Source organism: Psammomys obesus, unplaced genomic scaffold (genome assembly GCF_907164565.1).
Source record: "Psammomys obesus unplaced genomic scaffold, mPsaObe1.curated_primary_1811, whole genome shotgun sequence".
Classification (NCBI taxonomy): domain Eukaryota; kingdom Metazoa; phylum Chordata; class Mammalia; order Rodentia; family Muridae; genus Psammomys; species Psammomys obesus.
This window is the reverse complement of record NW_026596440.1, coordinates 419,349-436,469: the sequence shown is the minus strand read 5'-3', so window position 1 is coordinate 436,469 and position 17,121 is coordinate 419,349. Positions and strand designations below refer to the sequence as shown.

The following is a 17,121-nucleotide window of genomic DNA, read 5'->3' as shown; positions in this document are numbered from 1 at the left end:
AAAGCTGGCATTGTGCACAAAAGGGCAACAGTTTTACCTGGGTATGTGTAGAACGTTCCTGTGAGTTTGCATCAATCACAGAAGAATGACTTGTTTTGTTGGCCCTGCCTATGGTTGCCCCTGGATTCATAGAAGCAAGCCTTCCATGCACACTAACTCTTAGATCCAGCTCCAGGCTCTCCTCAATAGCTGGTGCCCAGGAAGACTGAACTCCTTGGAGCACTCAAGTGAGAGAACAGACTGGATACCAGAAGATGTGGAGCTGGGAAATGGGCTCCCTTTTTCTTGCTCTAACTCAGAAAAGGTTTTACCTTCCACTGGGATACAAGCAAAAACCGTTCTCCCTCCACACTGCTGCCTGCTTCCACCATTGTATCTGCCTCTTCCTACCTGGCCCTCCTTCCAACTGTCCATCTGCCGAGCTTCCTACACAAGCTAGTGTATCCCTCCCTTCCTGAATTGTCTACTCTTTGCAGCCCAATGAGGCTGATCCAGGAATGGGCCCACATATCAACAAGAACAGTAGCTCTTGCATTTGTTAAGAGTCAAAAGGTGGTACATGTGTGCATGTGTGTGTTTGCTTAGGTTATTGGGGGAAATTTTAAGTGGTTTTCTGGCAGAAATTTTCATTTGTTAAGTCATAGCCAGCTCCTCAGATAAAATCTCTGTGTTTCTTGGGTTTATTCTTTAGAACAAAGCAAAGGGCTCTTTTCTTTTTCTATTTTTAATTAAAGTGTAATTACATTACTTTCCCCATTCCCTTTCCTTCCTCTGATTCCTTCCACGTCTCTTGGGTGTGTACCAAAGATTTTTTTTTCTATTTCCTTTTTCAACTATTTATTGTCAGAGATGGAGTGATGGCTCTTTGGTTAAGAGCACTCGCTACTGTTGTAGAGAACCCAATTTCAACTCCAACACACATGACAACCCACAATCATCCATACCTCTGTTTCCAGGACATCTGACACCTTCTTCTGTCTTCTGCAGGCATGCATTGATGCATGTACAAACATGCAGGCAAAATATTCAACACACATAAAATTAAAATAAATATTTTAAAGTGTATTTATTTTTAAAAAAATGGTACATAAAAACATTTGATTTAACTCCTTTAACAGGTACAATTCCATGCTATTAATTACACTTGAAAAATAATGCAGACATCACTACTGTGATGATACATCACATGATATGACCCTTCCTCAGTCCCTGTGCACATTCTGCCTTCCTGGCCCTGCAGATTTGCCTGCTGTGCATGTACCAGTGAGTGAAATCACACATTAATGTCCTTTTGTACCTGGCTTATCTCACATAGCATACTGTCTTTACAATTGTTGTTTTTTTATTGATGTCATGGCCCTTCTGTAACAGATGAGCTCTGTTTGCCTTGTTTTCCCAGCCAGTAGCAGGCAGCTCCTTTCAGTGGCTTCATTAAGCTCAACTGCCCTTGTCCTGTCCACATAAGATGAAACACATGTATTCAGGACAATCTGAAAGAGCTGGAGGCCCTGGTTGGCCTTGCTGTGCTGTTGCTGATGGAAATGGGCCAGAGTACATGGAGATTTTGCACAGATTTTCCTCACTCATGTTTTTTTTCGGCCTGCATTTTACCAACTCTGAAAATGTCCAGATCAATTTTGAAATGTCTTCAGAGATTTTACCAGGATACCCTACATAGTCCATATTCATCTACATGATACTAAATATCTCAATAAACATTTGAGAAAAATATTAGTTATACATATTATTTTCAAATATAAGGTTTGGATATCAAATTACAAATGGCCTTGTTTTGTTCCTCATGGGTTTCTAGCAGGCTCTCTAGAGTCACATGTAGAAAAAGCTGGATAATTAATGAAAAGGAGGCCATGAATTTGAAAGAAAGAAAGGGGGTATATGGGGATGTTTGGGGAGAGGAAAGGGAAGAGAAAGATGATATGATTAAATTATAGTCTAAAAAAACTAAAAAGTAAAAATTAAATAATTTTTAAAAGAAAGCTGGATAGCCCTACCACCATTGATGTTCACAGTGATGACATCATTTGGTGCTAGCCCATATCATTTCTGAGAGACTTTCAGGAGGCAAGGGTTAACTGGTCAACCAGTAAACAACTTGGACTTGTAATTCCAACCGGATGACAATCAATAACGTCACCAGGCACAAATCTTCATGGCAAGCCCTGTGTTCACAGCTAACAATACTTGGAAAACATGCTTTTGTTTGGGATTAAATTTTTGGAAAGTGTAAAATTTGGAAGAAAAGCCAAATATTCGTGGCATTATTAACACTCAATGAGACAATCTTGTTCTAGACAATATAAATTTACAGTCATAACTTTGGACATTAATATGGCTTCACCAAGGTGATCCCTAAATAATCTTGATACTGGAAATTCATTCTGCGAAGAGAAGTGAGGTGGATTAACATGAAAGAAGTGGGAGGAGGGACTGGAAAAGCATTTTGCTTTGGGGATACTGTATTCAGTATTCACTATTCTTGTACATAGTGTACATCTTCTCCTGGTTTTTAAAAAGATTTATTTTTATTTTATGTGTATGAGTGTCCATGTATGTGTATGTGTACTGCATGCATGCAGTACCCACAGAGGCCAGATCCTCTGGAACTGGAACTATGGACAGTTGTATGTCACCAGGCTTGCTGGGAACAAAACCTATGTCTCCCACAAGAGCAGCAAGTGCTCTTAACTGCTAAACCAGCTCCAAAGTCCCCATGTCTTCTCTTGATTTTCAAGCTCATAGCATTGTACTTATGTATAGCAACCTGGCAAAATATAGTCTTCACGGAGACTGTTACTAACTATACAGCATGAACATAACACCTCATCTTTCTTATTTTTGGTCTCCATGGTGACATAATCAAGACGTTTTTGTTAATTATTTTAAAATGCTGGGTCCCTGAAAGTAGACTTGGTGGATATATCCCCAAGCTAAAAAGGGTCCTTTATTTCCTTTCTGTGCTCTTCAGTGTTTAAATTAACTATATTTGAGATCGGTGAAATCGAAATCTGCAGTGTTTCAGAGCATAGTGTATGCCAAATAATTTCTTCATTCAGTTTTCTTCCTGGTATAATTTTTCCAAAGAATTAGCAGAACTATAAGTCAACTACAGGTTGGGGATTTTGATACAAGTTATTTAGCAGCAGATAAAGATTTCTATGTTTCGTTAACCTAAATATATGTTTTATTTATAATAGATTTTAAAACACTGTATCTAGCACCATTGTTGGGGGAAAAGCATGCCACCAAAATTATAATAAACATTTTCTTATTCACTTGAGGAACTAATCTACGTATCTGACAAGAACTATAATATCAAAGAATGTAAACTAGTAAACACAAACAAAGCCACCATGGGAAAAAAATACAGGAAATATTTACATTTCAACCTTTAGTGTGAATGTTTAGCCCTATAACAAACACACAATCTAGATTTACAGATTAATTTCTTTCTGAAAAAGGAAGCTTTCACGAGTCATGGCTTTCTACTTTATCTTTCCAGAATATGTGTATGATTCCTGGTCGCATGGCAGAAAAGTGATCAGTGGTCACTGAAGCAGTCTGTGCTTCACCCTGTCTGGAAGAGAGGGCTTGGTTTTCATCCTGCCTTGCAAACAGGTTAACCCTTTGCTTCTGGACGCTTATGCCAATGCTCATTGTTAAATACACCCACCTTTCCAAGAGCAATGGGAACATCCATCTCCTCAAGTTTGGAGGCCCCTAACCATCATCTGTGAGGCCAGAGGCTCACAAATAATGTATGCAAATAATGTGGCTGTAGGCAAATGTGATAGTACGCAAATGTGGTTGAAGGTAAATGTGGCTGTAATCAAAGGCAGTTATAGGCAGATGTGGCAGTAGGCAACTTTAGTCTATTGACTCCTTGAATATTTGAACCAAGATGGCAAAGAATGAAGACAGGTCTGACACCTCTGGCTTTGTGAAGTTGTGAGAAAGGGTTGAATATCTGTGTATGTGATGAAATCAGCTTAGCAAGCCTTCTTGTGCTATGTGCTTTGTGTGTTAACCTAACATTTGACTCAGTTGCTTCTTTCTTCATCAACAGCAATCTGAAAGCCCTGGAGTTTCTGTACTGAGGATGCGGTGCTTTAATATTTCCTTATTTATTGAATAGAACATCCCAAAATGTCAAGAAGAAGTTGAGAGCTGAAATCACAGGCAGTGTAGAGACCCTAGACTATTCACTGACTGCACATAAAAAAACAGTCATTAGTAAATGCTGCTCCCACCTGCTATTTATTCTATCCAATCTGGAATAATTCATTGAAAAAAAGGCCATTTCTCTTCACAGTTTTTCCTGAGTGACCCTGAGGAGACAACCCTTCTGACTGCCAATACATCAAATGCAAACGTTTCTGTTCCAGACAACCAGGCAGCAATTCTTCATGCACAGAACTTGTTTTTCCTCCCGGTAAGAAAGTTGTACCCAGTGATGCTTTGCCATTTGCCTGTAACATCAGCCTAAACAATGCAAGGTCCTCAGCCTCAGATACCACCACAACTTACACTTTCATTCCAATCATAAGTCCTCAGATAGCAGATTCTGGTCAAGAAACCCCATACTGGCATATCCCACCAATACAAAAGCCACATGATAGACTCGGGAGCTCAAAAGCCCCAGAATATTTGGAAAGTACCATGGCTTCTGCCCTAGCAGATTCACCCATAGTAGCATCAGGAAAACCATTTGTAAGTGTTCACGAGACTACATATTTCTAACCCCATATTATAGGAAGTCTATGACTGAAAGTGAATGGGCAAGGTCTGGGGTAGAAGATCCTGCTTACTATTGGCCATGGCAGAACTCTTCTTAATAGGACCTTAGATAATAATAAAAATTGCAGTAATACAAAATATTTTAAATATTAAAACATATGAACTCTTTACACTTAAAGCCTATGTTTGTGAATTAATTTTAAAAATTGAACAGTTTACCAGAAAGGTAAACTGTTGGTCTGAGTATTTACATAATAAGAAAGAAAAATGAACTAAAAGTGGAAAAAACACAAAAAAATTTTATTTCATTATAACCACATAATGGAATTAAACTCAGCCTTTAAATAAGATGATTAAAAACATTCAGTAACATATATTCATAATAAATTACTAAAAAGTATTATTTAAAACGATATCAAGAAATACAATCAAAACTTTGTAAAATAACACCTATAGTAAATCATGTAGGAAGCATGGAAAGACACATGCAGATCACTGTTGGTATTGGTTAGCTGTGGATACCAGGAACCATTAGACACTCTTATTTTTATGTGTGTTGATTTATATACTTCTAATTTTAACATCAAACGCTTCTGGCGGATAATTTTCATAAACCAGCAATAAAAACCCTTTTAAAATTACAATTTATGAAGACTCCCAGTATTTACAAATAATTACAAATCTTAAACCTCTACTCCAAAAACATAAATTTTATGTAGCTTTTGGCAAGGCAGTGTTCTGAACTCTCTGCGTTGTTGTATATAATCTCCGTGTGCGTTCTCTGTTGTTGTTTATGAACTCCACTTGAGTCCTCTGTGTTTTGTATATAATCTCCCTGTGAGTCCTATGTGTTGTTATGTAGTCTCCCTGTGAATTTGTGTGTTCTCTGTAATTACATATACTCTTCATGTGGATTCTCTAGGGTGGTTGGCGTCATTTCTATCACTCTTTTGAGCGGTGCAAGGAAAATGTAGGACTTCTTGCTGAAATGACCTTCTGTGTGAATCAGATAAGCCAGGAACCAAAGGCAGACACCTCCCATATTCAGCCCTTAGGACAACCTCAGAGCTCTGAAGAGCAGCTTAGGGTCCTTGTGTCACCTGAGCAAGGAATCATGAGGCTGCAAGCCAGTACCTTATGTACTCTTTTCGTAATGACTCTCATTTCATTTTGTTTTGCTCATTTAATTTCCAATCTATTATGCTTTAATATTTTTCAAAAAAAATAGAATGGTGGATCACCAAAATTAAAAAGAACCAATTTAAAACAAACATACATGAAAGCCCATATTCAGTTAGTTTCAAATGAACCAAATTAATTCTATCAAATTACTATCAACACTCTGTCCAGGTCTCTTGAGGCTCACCTACAGAGTTGATGATCCACAAAGGGGCTAGCCTAGGCAAGACAGTGCAGAAACACATTGTATCCGTGGGTCCTCAGAAGGCCCCTAAGGCTTTCTTGACAAATTACCTAAGATGTAATCAGGACTGATTTCAAGAAACCCACTATAAGGTGAGAAAGGTTTTGCTACTTAACCGTTCACCTTTCTCTTCATTTGGTCACAATGGCCTGAATAATCTCACCATGGCTCTTTGCCTCTTTCTGTTCTGTGGTGGGTCAGAGCAGTGGAGAACCGACATTAGTAATCACTGATCAACAGTTTATGCTTACAACACTCATTACCTTACAAGACCTGCCACCCTCAGTGGACAGTGACTGCCCAGCATCCATGCAAAGAAAACAGTAACTTCTGACAGAATGACAAATTTGTATTGTTGGGTTGGAACTGCTGGCCCCTTCAAAAACAGGAATGTGAAATGCAAGTTCTCCTCAATAAAGCATTTGTCCTAATGCCTGGATGATTCCTCCATTCGTTTGGGTACCCATAACAAAGCAGAACCTTGCTCTATGGCCACTGCAACTTCTTTTTCCAACTTTTCTTCTTCCCTGAGAACAGGAACTCGTGAGCTCACATCAGTAACCTTCCATGTAGCTTCATGGGAATGGCTCAGCTGAGGCATGAGTTCACAAATGATGTGTCACTGTGATGAAGTAACAACTGGATGCCTGCTGAACCAGCCCAATTCACTGAGCTGAAATGCTCAACCTGTCTTCCTTGCTCTTCCTGTCCTGAGAATGCTCGAATAGAAATCCAGCACCTTGTTCTAAAAATCTCCATGATGCAGCAACAGAAAGCATTCAGAAATAGTAACCTTCCCCTTTGGCAAGTCTGTCTCTGCTGGAGGGCTTGGACTCTACGCTTTCTGCATCTGTTCTTCGCAGTGATCTGTAAGAATGGTATCATGACCCCCACTGTTCAGTGAAGATGCTGAGATATTGGCAGTTACATTACCAGCCAAAAGTCACTGCACTAATAATGAGTGATAGAAGCAGGCTGAATGCAGGGCTCTCTGAGGTCTCCCTAAATATGACAGACAGAGAGGAGATGGTCAAGGAAGTAGGCAGGCCTACAGATTTCTGTAGACCGAGATGCAATGTGCCCCATCCTACACTCCATGCTTTAAATTTCTTATGGCGCCTGTCCAAATTCAAGTGTTTCCATGGCCCAAGATCTCAGCCTAAATCCTTAGGGTCTACTCTGATATATACATTCTCTTTTAATAAAATGTCTGGCAGTCTGGTGCTTTTAATGGCATTATTTGCCTTGATTTATGAATCACTTTCATGAATCAACAAATTGATAAGCCCAAGAGAAATTCTACCAAGTATCATTTCTAAAAATTCCATAAATGTGCACAGGGTCACACTATATTTTCAAGAAATAAAATTCAATTTCTGCATAACATGTCTTCAAACACTTTTTCTGAAGTGTTTGGCAACATAGGTTTTTTAAATTTCTTTTTGTTATGCCAGATCATTTTAGAATCTCATGAAGCAAACATCCATGAACCTTCAGGTCAGAGGGAAGAGACAAAAGCCTGACTCCTCCGCAGCATTTCATGTGGATGGGACACCTGTTGGATGCTGTCCCTGGGCTGAACTTGTTAGCGATCCTAACGCTTTCTTTCTGTCTTGTTTCCTGTCGCAGTACTTCATATACAGCTGCGTCCTGGGCTTGATCTCCTGCTCTGTCTTCCTGAGGGTGAACTATGAGTTAAAAATGTTGATCATGATGGTGGCACTCGTGGGCTACAACACTATTCTGCTCCACAGCCATGCCCATGTTCTGGATGCGTACAGCCAGGTCCTATTCCAGAGGTGAGTGGACCCTTCCGGTCTCTGATCATGTGCCTAGCTCATTCATGGCAATTTTGATCTCATGGTCAGTGAAAATTATCAAAACTGCTGCTGTCAGTAATCACAGTGAGAGTGTCTTTGAAATGATGGATCAGGAAGGTGAGATGTGTTTTCATTATTGATAACATAGACTGTATTGAGAAATGCATGTAAAGAATGGAGTACCTTAAAGAGAGGATTTGTATAATATGAAATCTGCCTCCCCCTGTTGTGCTCTTCCCCCTCCCCATCTCCCTATGTTGCTCAGGGTGGACTTGAGCTCTTGATCTAAAGTGATCCTCACACTTCAGGCATTCCGGTGGCTAGCAGAGCATGACAGATATGTAACATCATGCCCAGCTTAGTGGAAACTATGTTGTGGCAGCATTCCCGGGGTCCCTGTCTCAGCCCTATTAACATTTGCCTGAGCTGTTCTCTGCCATGGGGTTGTCCAACATATGGTGGGGATATAATGCCACTTCAGCGTTCCATCCCTCTGCATACAAGCCACAATCTTTCCAGAGCAGCTCACAGCAACCAAACACGTGCCCAGAAATCACCAGCTTTCCCCAGGAGAAGATTGGAAGACAAAATGTCATTTGGTTCAGAAGAAAAAGTAGTAAAGGAAATAAGTAATTATTTTCACAAGTCATGGTGTGAGGATTCTTTGTAGAGTTTTCCTAAATACCACTGTATAGAGAGAAAAGGTCAAACCTGGAAACTTATTTTGCTCCTTGAAAAAAATCTGACTCCCAAGACAAATGCAGTCCTGTTGAATTTTCCATCCTCAGGATCAGAGACATAAAAATATCCCGTCAGAGGATTTTATCACCGTTATCACACAAAAGCATCCATTTGTTGGCAAAGTCATGTTTGGGAAAGTTTTGTTATCACATTTTTTTCCAGAAGCATCTAAAGAATACTTGATCACTGCTTGAAAGAGAACATTTTAATTATCATACTATCTATTTCACATCTCAATAGCAAGACGTTTCCACCAAGCGTTGGTTTATATACATATAAGGAATTTTCTGAGTTATTTGTCTTTTCTTCCATAGGATTTCTCCATTTGGGTTTTTTTTTTTCAGTGTTTGAGAGTCTAAACCAGGGCCTTGTACATCCCTGGCACTGAGCTATATCTCCAGCCCTTTCTAACCCTGTACATACATATATATATACATATATATATATATATATACATATATATATATATATATATATATATATATATATATATGTACACACACACAGAGAGAGAGTCCTCAAATACATGCATAGAAATGTTGACCCAGAAAGGTGGTTTCTGCTGATAATGTGTGGCCTTTTCTCCACGTGCACAAGGAAGCCACCTTCCCAAACATTTCTTATCAATACAAACACTTTCAGAAACATGGCTGCAGCTGTTCTCATCACCTAATTTAATTTTCCCCATACTGTGAAACCCGATAATCTGTAATCAAGCTGAAGGCATAAAGTTGCAGAAATGCATAACTATATTAAGGGAATGTTATTATTTCTTCGCCAAGATGAGAATGAAACCAGAAGTTAATATTCCTATAAATTCTTAAAATCCCCAGCGAAGCATGCTTTATTATCTCTCTGCTGTAGCCAGTGAACCTGGATCGCTTTCCTAAATAAATGGAACATTGCTGATTTTTGCATACAACTGATGGACCTATTAAATTTCCCTTTATTAAATTTAAAGTGCTGAGATACATTACACATTTGAAGCAAACAGGGAAATGAGATTATAAAGCTTTGGATGGGGACATTATTGTTCCTGGGGATGGGAAGAAGCCCTTGAAGAGACACAACCTCTGAGAGGCCTCAGCAGTGGCAAAGTGGTTGCTAGGTACTTGTGGAGTGAGTGTCTTTGCTCTTCTAAAGACCTTTGCACTTGCTTTGGAATTCCAGTGACCTCACACCTATAGTGATGTCTAGTGGGAGCCAGCATCCTCTGCAGGGGCTGCATCTACTGCCCAGTTCAGAATCTCCTTCAGGAGGATCTGTCCCTTCTCTGACAGATACCTGTAGGATCTGGGGGATTTTTTCACCCCCAAGTATATTCCTCTGCTTAAGGAGAAGTTTAGAAGCATGGAACAGAAGAGCAAACTGCACCCAGCTTAACAATGTTGTCTAACACCAGCCTAAGGGGGCCCCAAATGAAAAGCCCTGAGAGTAGCTTAGTGTTGCTCCAGCGTCTCTACCTCACCCCAGCATTCATGATTCCCCATTTCCTGAGCTTCCAAAGCTAAGTCTGGGTGGGAAAGATCTCCCCACACTTTGCCTATTTTATTGACCCGGATAGGATAGGATAGGATAGGATAGGATAGGATAGGATAGGATAGGATAGGATAGGATAGGATAGGATAGGATAGGATAGGATGCTGATATGATATGATATGATATGATATGATATGATATGATATGATATGATATGATATGATATGATATGATATGATATGATATGATATGATACATAGCTATTGATGAAAGTGGGACACGTTTGCAAGCATGCTGTCCAGTCCTGCCACCTGGAGAGTAAACATCTTCAAATCCCAGAACCCGAAATGCCATTCCAGGAAGGAACTGGCTTAGAGATGACCAGCCAGTACAGGCACTCTGCTGGAGCCAGCGTGCTGCTGCAGTCCACTTGGCCATGTCCCTTCCTATACCTATTTTAGACATTGTGTCCCCTCTCATTCTCTATTTCCTTGCACCTACACGCTTGATACCACAGCTTGGACATGATAGTCAGCATCCTTCCCCTCCAAGGAGGCTTCTGGGATTGCTCCTCTCTGCTCTTGAATGTTTTCAGGAGGCCTACCTTGCCGGTCCAGCCTTCACTCTGAAGGTATGCCACACAGCCAGTGTCTTTTGTCGTGTTCCCACCCTGGAAATGAAGGTTGACATTTCTATCCTCAATAAGTTGAACATGGTGTTTGATTTATTGCCCTGCTCTCTCTTTCTCTCCTCTCTCTCTTTCTCTCTCTCTCCCTCTCTCTTTTTCCCACACACACACTCTAATAGATACACACTCACACAGACAGACATACACATACACACGCATACCTACACAATCACACAGACAGATACAGATATGCAGACACACACATACACATACACATACACATACACACACCGTCTTGGGAGGGGGGGTGATAATTCTATTAAATCAAGCAAAAAGAGACCCAGGAAACTGCTGTGCCTACTACAGTGCCTGGCATGTTCTTGGTGCTGAATAAATGAAATACAATCAGGATGTGTTCCAAACAATATGAATATTTCAAACACTGTCAAAAATGAAGTCTCCCCCTCAGCTACTTCCTGCTTCTGTATCTCCTAGAGGTCTGGTCACTCAAAAGAGAGTTTGGAGAAAGACCATCTCTGTTTAAAGACAGTGCCAGCAAATGAAAGCAGTTTGCAGTGTGACCGACCAGCATGGTTCACCATGGGCTGGTGAGCAGCCTTTCAAGCCAAATTTGACATTGATCATGATAAAGACAGTACAAAGAGAAGTTCTGAACAGGACAGAGCAAATCAATGGAGTTGTTCCCCTCCTCTTCTGGGCTCTCTTTTTCCAAGAGGGCTAGCAAAGAAAGCAGAAGTCAGCACTAGGAAAGCTTCCGATCATTGAATAATTCATAAGATGACATCAAAGGTGTCATTACCAATTCCTGAAAGTGGCCAGATTCTTCAGGGGGAAAAGAAGACGACACGGGTGAGTGTGCTGTTAACAGTCCATTCGTGGCAGGCCAGCAGCATCGCAGCACCAGCAATAATTGCTCCTTCTGTGTCGCCTTGTGGTGAAGGATGTGTTTGAAAGGTGCAGAGTAAGTTGTTCCCATATCTCTGCGTTTATTCAGCTGCCCTACATACTGTCTGCGAGAACATGCCCATACCAGTTCCTAGACAAGAAAGCAGGCACTTTCTTCCAGAGTTCTTAGCCAATGCTGCTGGACCACTGAGTGTTCCTCAAGATGATGTCGAGGGCACTGACAGCTGGGGGAAGTACTTTTGCGCCGTTACTTCTTGTGATGCAGGCTGACTGCAGAATCTACAAAGTGCCATCAGGACTTTTTATGAACATCTTCTCTTGAAGAACTGAGTCTTAAGATGCAGGAGTTATCATTTATGTGCACCAGCCATTAGGTAACCCTACTGGAAGAGCAGATGTGAGCCTTTTTTGTTTTTTTTCTGGAGAGGCATGAATGGTAAGGAGTTCCAACAGAGGAGCCAAGAGGGAGTTCTATAGACTCACCCACTGTGGCAAACGTGGATGGGGTATATAAATGTTTTCTGGGTGGCACAGCACATGAATACACAACAGCAGACACATTCAGATCTTATCATCTTCTGCAAGTTTTTGTTTGGTTGGTTGGTTGGTTGGATGATTGGCTGGCTGGTTGGTCAGTTGGTTGGCTGTTTGGTTGGCTAGCTGTTTAGGTTTTTGTTTTTTTTGTTTTTTTCAAGACAGTGTTTCTTTGTGTAACCTTGGCTGTTCTGGAACTCACTCTGTAGACCAGGCTGGCCTATAACTCAAAGATCCACCTGCCTCTGCCTTCTAAATGCTAGGATTAAAGGTGTGCACCACCACACCTGGCTCACCTTCTGAAAATTTGAACTGTGATTTCCAGATATAGCTGTGTAGGTTCACCTTTCCAAATTCAGCATCAGCTCTCCCTCCAGGAGCCTGGTGGAGGGGCTCAAACCAGTATCACTAAGAGGGAAGAGTCCAGACCCTCCAGGTGGAATGTCTCTGCTTTCCTCATCTTTCCTACATCTCTTGATAATCTCAATGTCTACAACTTGACATTGCTATATCTTGTTCACCTTAGGATCAGGGGATGCTGAACTAGTTGACAGTCTCAAGAAAGAATTGAGGAATTCATCATGCAGAGGAAAAACAGAGAGACCCTCACATCTGCCCTTCTGTAGATAGTGGTGGGTGTTCAAAACACCTACGATCTATTTAAGGTCTCCATTCTTTTCATTAGAACATATTCTAATATGTCCAAGTTGATTTTGAAATTCTTTTAAATTACTTTGAAATCTGATATCTCAATTTCCCCAGCCTTGCCTATTTCTCTGTCATCTTCCAAAGGTAAAGAACATGTGCTGTGCTGTCTGATGCTCCATCAAAGCAGCGTAAGGAGGAAATCCTAGTTGTGCAATCTATGCCACACTATTCTTTTGTAGGATGCAGCCATCTTTTCCACCTGAAGCAGAGCACATTCTGGTTTGGACTCATCTGGAAGAACATTCTATTTTTAAGCTTCTTTTCTTTGGGTGAAGGGTAGAGAAGCAAGCCTGTTCCCACAGACTCTACAGAATAGAATTCTGATGGTCCACTCTTCAAATTGGTTGCTAAAGCTGAGCACAGCCCCATGGTATCAGATCCCGTTGTGTGCATCTGCTTTCCAATGACCATCACTCTTCTCTATACAGAGAGCCCAGAATTGATCACAGTGCATCAGTATCTCTAGCACTGTGGTAATGGACAGGCCACTGCCTCTCCCGCCAAGTTTTTATCCCTTCTGACCTATAGCTTCCTCCAGGGCACTCTCCAAGCATCCCTCGTTACCTCCTTCCAGTTAGCAGCAGTAAAATATTGTGTCTTTCTGAAAAGCCACCTGTCCCTATGACATCAGGACTGTTAACAAGCACCGTTTATAAGGCATGCAGCAACCCTAGCCAAACTGTTGTCATCATGCCTCCCACCAGCCATTGGCAAACCCAGATAAAGTCACTGGGTGACTCAGGGTGCAGAGGAGAGTACAAAAGGACAGTCATGCCATACGTAGCTAGTACGCCACCTCCCTGCAGCAGCTGGCAGAGCACCACCATGCTCCCTGGCCCTCATGTTCAGACTGACATGACGGTGCTCTGACAGGGCATGGGGCTGTCTTTTTGTTTTTTGTTTTGTTTTGTTTGTTTCTTATTTGAATCTAGCATGTTTTCTGGGATGCATTTTTATATTCGGTTCTGGGTAGTAGTGACTTCTGGCCCTGTTATTCGCTTCACAGCTTTTGAGTAAGAGGCAGAAAGATTCACCCTCATGACATTGATGTGCAAAGCTTTTTTTTTTTTTTTTTTCCTAATTTGGCATCAAAGTTTCCTGAGGACTCAAAATGTTGTTGCCAGAGCCGGATAAGTATGTCCTAATGCAATGGTGTAGTAAAGAGACAGCTAATAAACTAAATGCCAAATGATAAGTCAGCTGGGAGCCATGAGTGCTATGTGGGTAGGTTATGGGTGGAAGCATTATCTCTTTGCTGCTGCTGCTGCTGTGTGTGTGTGTGTGTGTGTGTGTGTGTGTGTGTGTGTGTGTGCACGCGCGTGCGTTCCTGCATGAAGAGTGTGTGTTGATGGACAGAAATGCAGGACATTGAAGTTGCTAAGCTCTCTGCCACTGAGCTACAACCCTGGTCCACTGGCCTCTTCTTTATGAGTTGTAGGCTCTAGATCAGAGCCCTAGCAAGAAGACCTCTGAGTTATCCCAGACACCAGGAACCTGAGAATACATTATCACAGCTAGTATGTAGTTCATAGCACAATAGAAATTAGTTTTCTTGGAGGTATTTTTAAAAATAAATTATGTCATCGAAGAAAAAAATATTTATTTATTTAATGTACATGAGTAGTTTGCCTGCATATATGTATGTGTTTCATATGTTTGCCTGATACCTATGGAAGCCAGAAGGGGGTGTCAGACAGATCCTTGTGACCTGCTTTGTGGTTCCAGGAACTGTACCTAGGTCCTCTGCAAGAGCAACACATGCTCTTGACTGCTGAGCTATCTCTCTGGCCCCCCAAATGTGAAGTTTTTAAAAGTAATGATATTGAGTAGTTTCTTAGTGTGAGCAGACCTTTCTCAGCCATGCTGTGCTTGACCCAAGCTCCTCCAGTGCCAAATGCTCAACAGTCACAAGGGTCAACGTGAGACAGTGGCTCTGAGTTTGTATCTCACAGAAATGAAAATGAAAGTCAAGGACTCTTCTGGAAATTGCCAAGTGGAAGGAAGCTTTATTAAGTAGAATTATAGAAAAGTAAGAAGTTGAGGAAAAGTGAGAAATTAAGTAAAAGTGAAAGGAATTTCCCAGAGTGGAAGAGTTTCCAAGAAAGGAAAAGCCATTGGACACTTTTGTCTGTTCATTTCGTACCCTCCCATTTCAGGGTTGGTGAAGCACCTTTGTATACATCTCTGATCTGTGCTTCCTTACTGGTTCTCTTGACTGTCAGCTGCTAGTCACTTGGCGAGTGTCAGCGCTCTCCAACCTTACAGGTGTCTCAAGTGCTGTCAACTGCTCTAATTATCTCGTTGTTCTCACATCTACATGATTAACTCGTTGCTGTACCATGTCAGAGAGTTAACGCAGCTGCCAAGACATAGCTGTAGCTTTTCTTGGATACTTCAGATTTAGATCCTTGTCCACATCATGGCTTCAGAGACAGAAGCTTCAGCTGCAGTAGAAGCAAGAATACAGAGACAGAAGTGTCATACATGTCCACCAAGGGTTCAGGTGGGGTGGATAGCCAGCTGTGGTCACACACCCACAGCCACGTCCCTCCTGTTATCAGCTTCCCTCCCCTGTCATGTTAACCCTTAAGGTTCCCTTTAATCCCAGCCTCTGTTTTCAGTGCAACAACTCGAAGCAGCTTTAATCTTCAAGGTCACTTTTCCCTGAATATCCAGGGAGCATCTCCTGCATCCGTGAGATCGTGCTGGTGTCCATGTGCCCAGGTTACATTTTCTCCTGAGTAATGACAGTATTCTGTGTACCTGGTCAGAGTAGTTGGCCTTTTTGGGGTAGAGACTAGTTCACTCAGCGATACCTCCATCTCTCACCCCCCACTAACCAGGGCATTTTGTACATTTGGCTTCTTGAACCCTGAGGGTCAGGATAATTGCTTATTAGCAGCTTCGGGCAGATGGCCATCTAGCTGCTCATTTGTGTATGACTACAGGCATGTGTAGTGCCCAAGTCCCCAGAGGCTAACATGGAGAGAAGGAAGGCATAATGTTACAAACGTTTCCAGTTTCCCTGGTGCAGTCTCCTGCCTTCACAATTCAACAGTTTTGCCACCTGATACCCCACCACCCAACCATCGGAGATCAAGGAGGCTTTAGTCTTCATGGTGGGTGAGAGAGAATGAGAGAGAGAGAGAGAGAGAGGAGAGGGGGTGACAAAGAAACAAAGAATGAGTTGAAAGAGTGAGAACTATCATTTTGTATAAGTGGCTGAACGCATTTGATGATTCAAATTATGATACTGCCTTCACCACACACACATACGCACACATGAAAAATTTGTTGACATTTTAATTCTCAAAACCTCAAAATGTGAGCTTATGGTAAAATGAGGCCAAATGAGAGATGGGTCCCTAGCCCAGAATGACTGTAGTCCTTCGAGGCCGTGACCGTGTGAAGAGACAGACACGGACACTTGAGGTCGCCTATTGATGATGAAGTCAGACCCTGGGGTGACAACACACATCAGCAAGCCAAAGAGCACCAAAGGTGGACAGCAAGCTGCCAGAAGCTGGAACAAGATGAGGAAGAGCCTCTGGGTTTCAGAGGAATATGGCTCCAAGCAAGCTTGCCTTCAGCCTCCAAGCTTCCAAAACTGGGAACAGCACATTTCTGTGGTTTGCCACTTGGTGACTGTGCCTTTGCCGCAGCTGCAGGGGGAAACTGGTGGAGTGGTCAGTGGACTAACCTGTCAGGAGTACATCCGGGACTTTTATCTTATCTGCACCTCGTCCTGCCCGCCCCATTGACGTGCTCTTGACAAGCAGAGTGACCCAAGACTGGATCTTCCTGTGGACAATCCGTCAAGGGTCTCAGCATCATTTTTCTGCAAGTGTCCTCTCATGAGGCAGCCAACAGTACCAGTTGACAATGCTTTCTGCTTACTCAATAAAAAGATGTTTTTGAGAAAACATTTGGAGAAAGTGCAGTTCTTCCTGATGGACACAGGGAATTTTGCAACAGAAAAAGGGCTTCCACCTACTGGCACACAGAACTCTGCTGTGTGCTGCTTTTTGTAAGGTTCAGTGAAGTCTGATTTTGTAACTGCCAAGTCCAACAAGGAGAACCTTCCCTTTGCTGCCTTCCCAATGTCC

The 17,121-nt window shown here is 41.8% G+C and overlaps 1 protein-coding gene across 1 annotated transcript in view; it reads left to right on the top strand.

Annotated features, from left to right (window-relative positions):
* Adcy2 (adenylate cyclase 2) overlaps positions 1–17,121 on the top strand; it is a 367,518-nt gene that overhangs the window by 314,977 nt on the left and 35,420 nt on the right. Inside the window, exons 17-18 of the mRNA XM_055598037.1 lie at positions 4,331–4,450; positions 7,808–7,977. Of these exons, the coding sequence (XP_055454012.1) occupies positions 4,331–4,450; positions 7,808–7,977 (290 nt within the window). The remainder of the gene's footprint in view (positions 1–4,330; positions 4,451–7,807; positions 7,978–17,121) is intronic.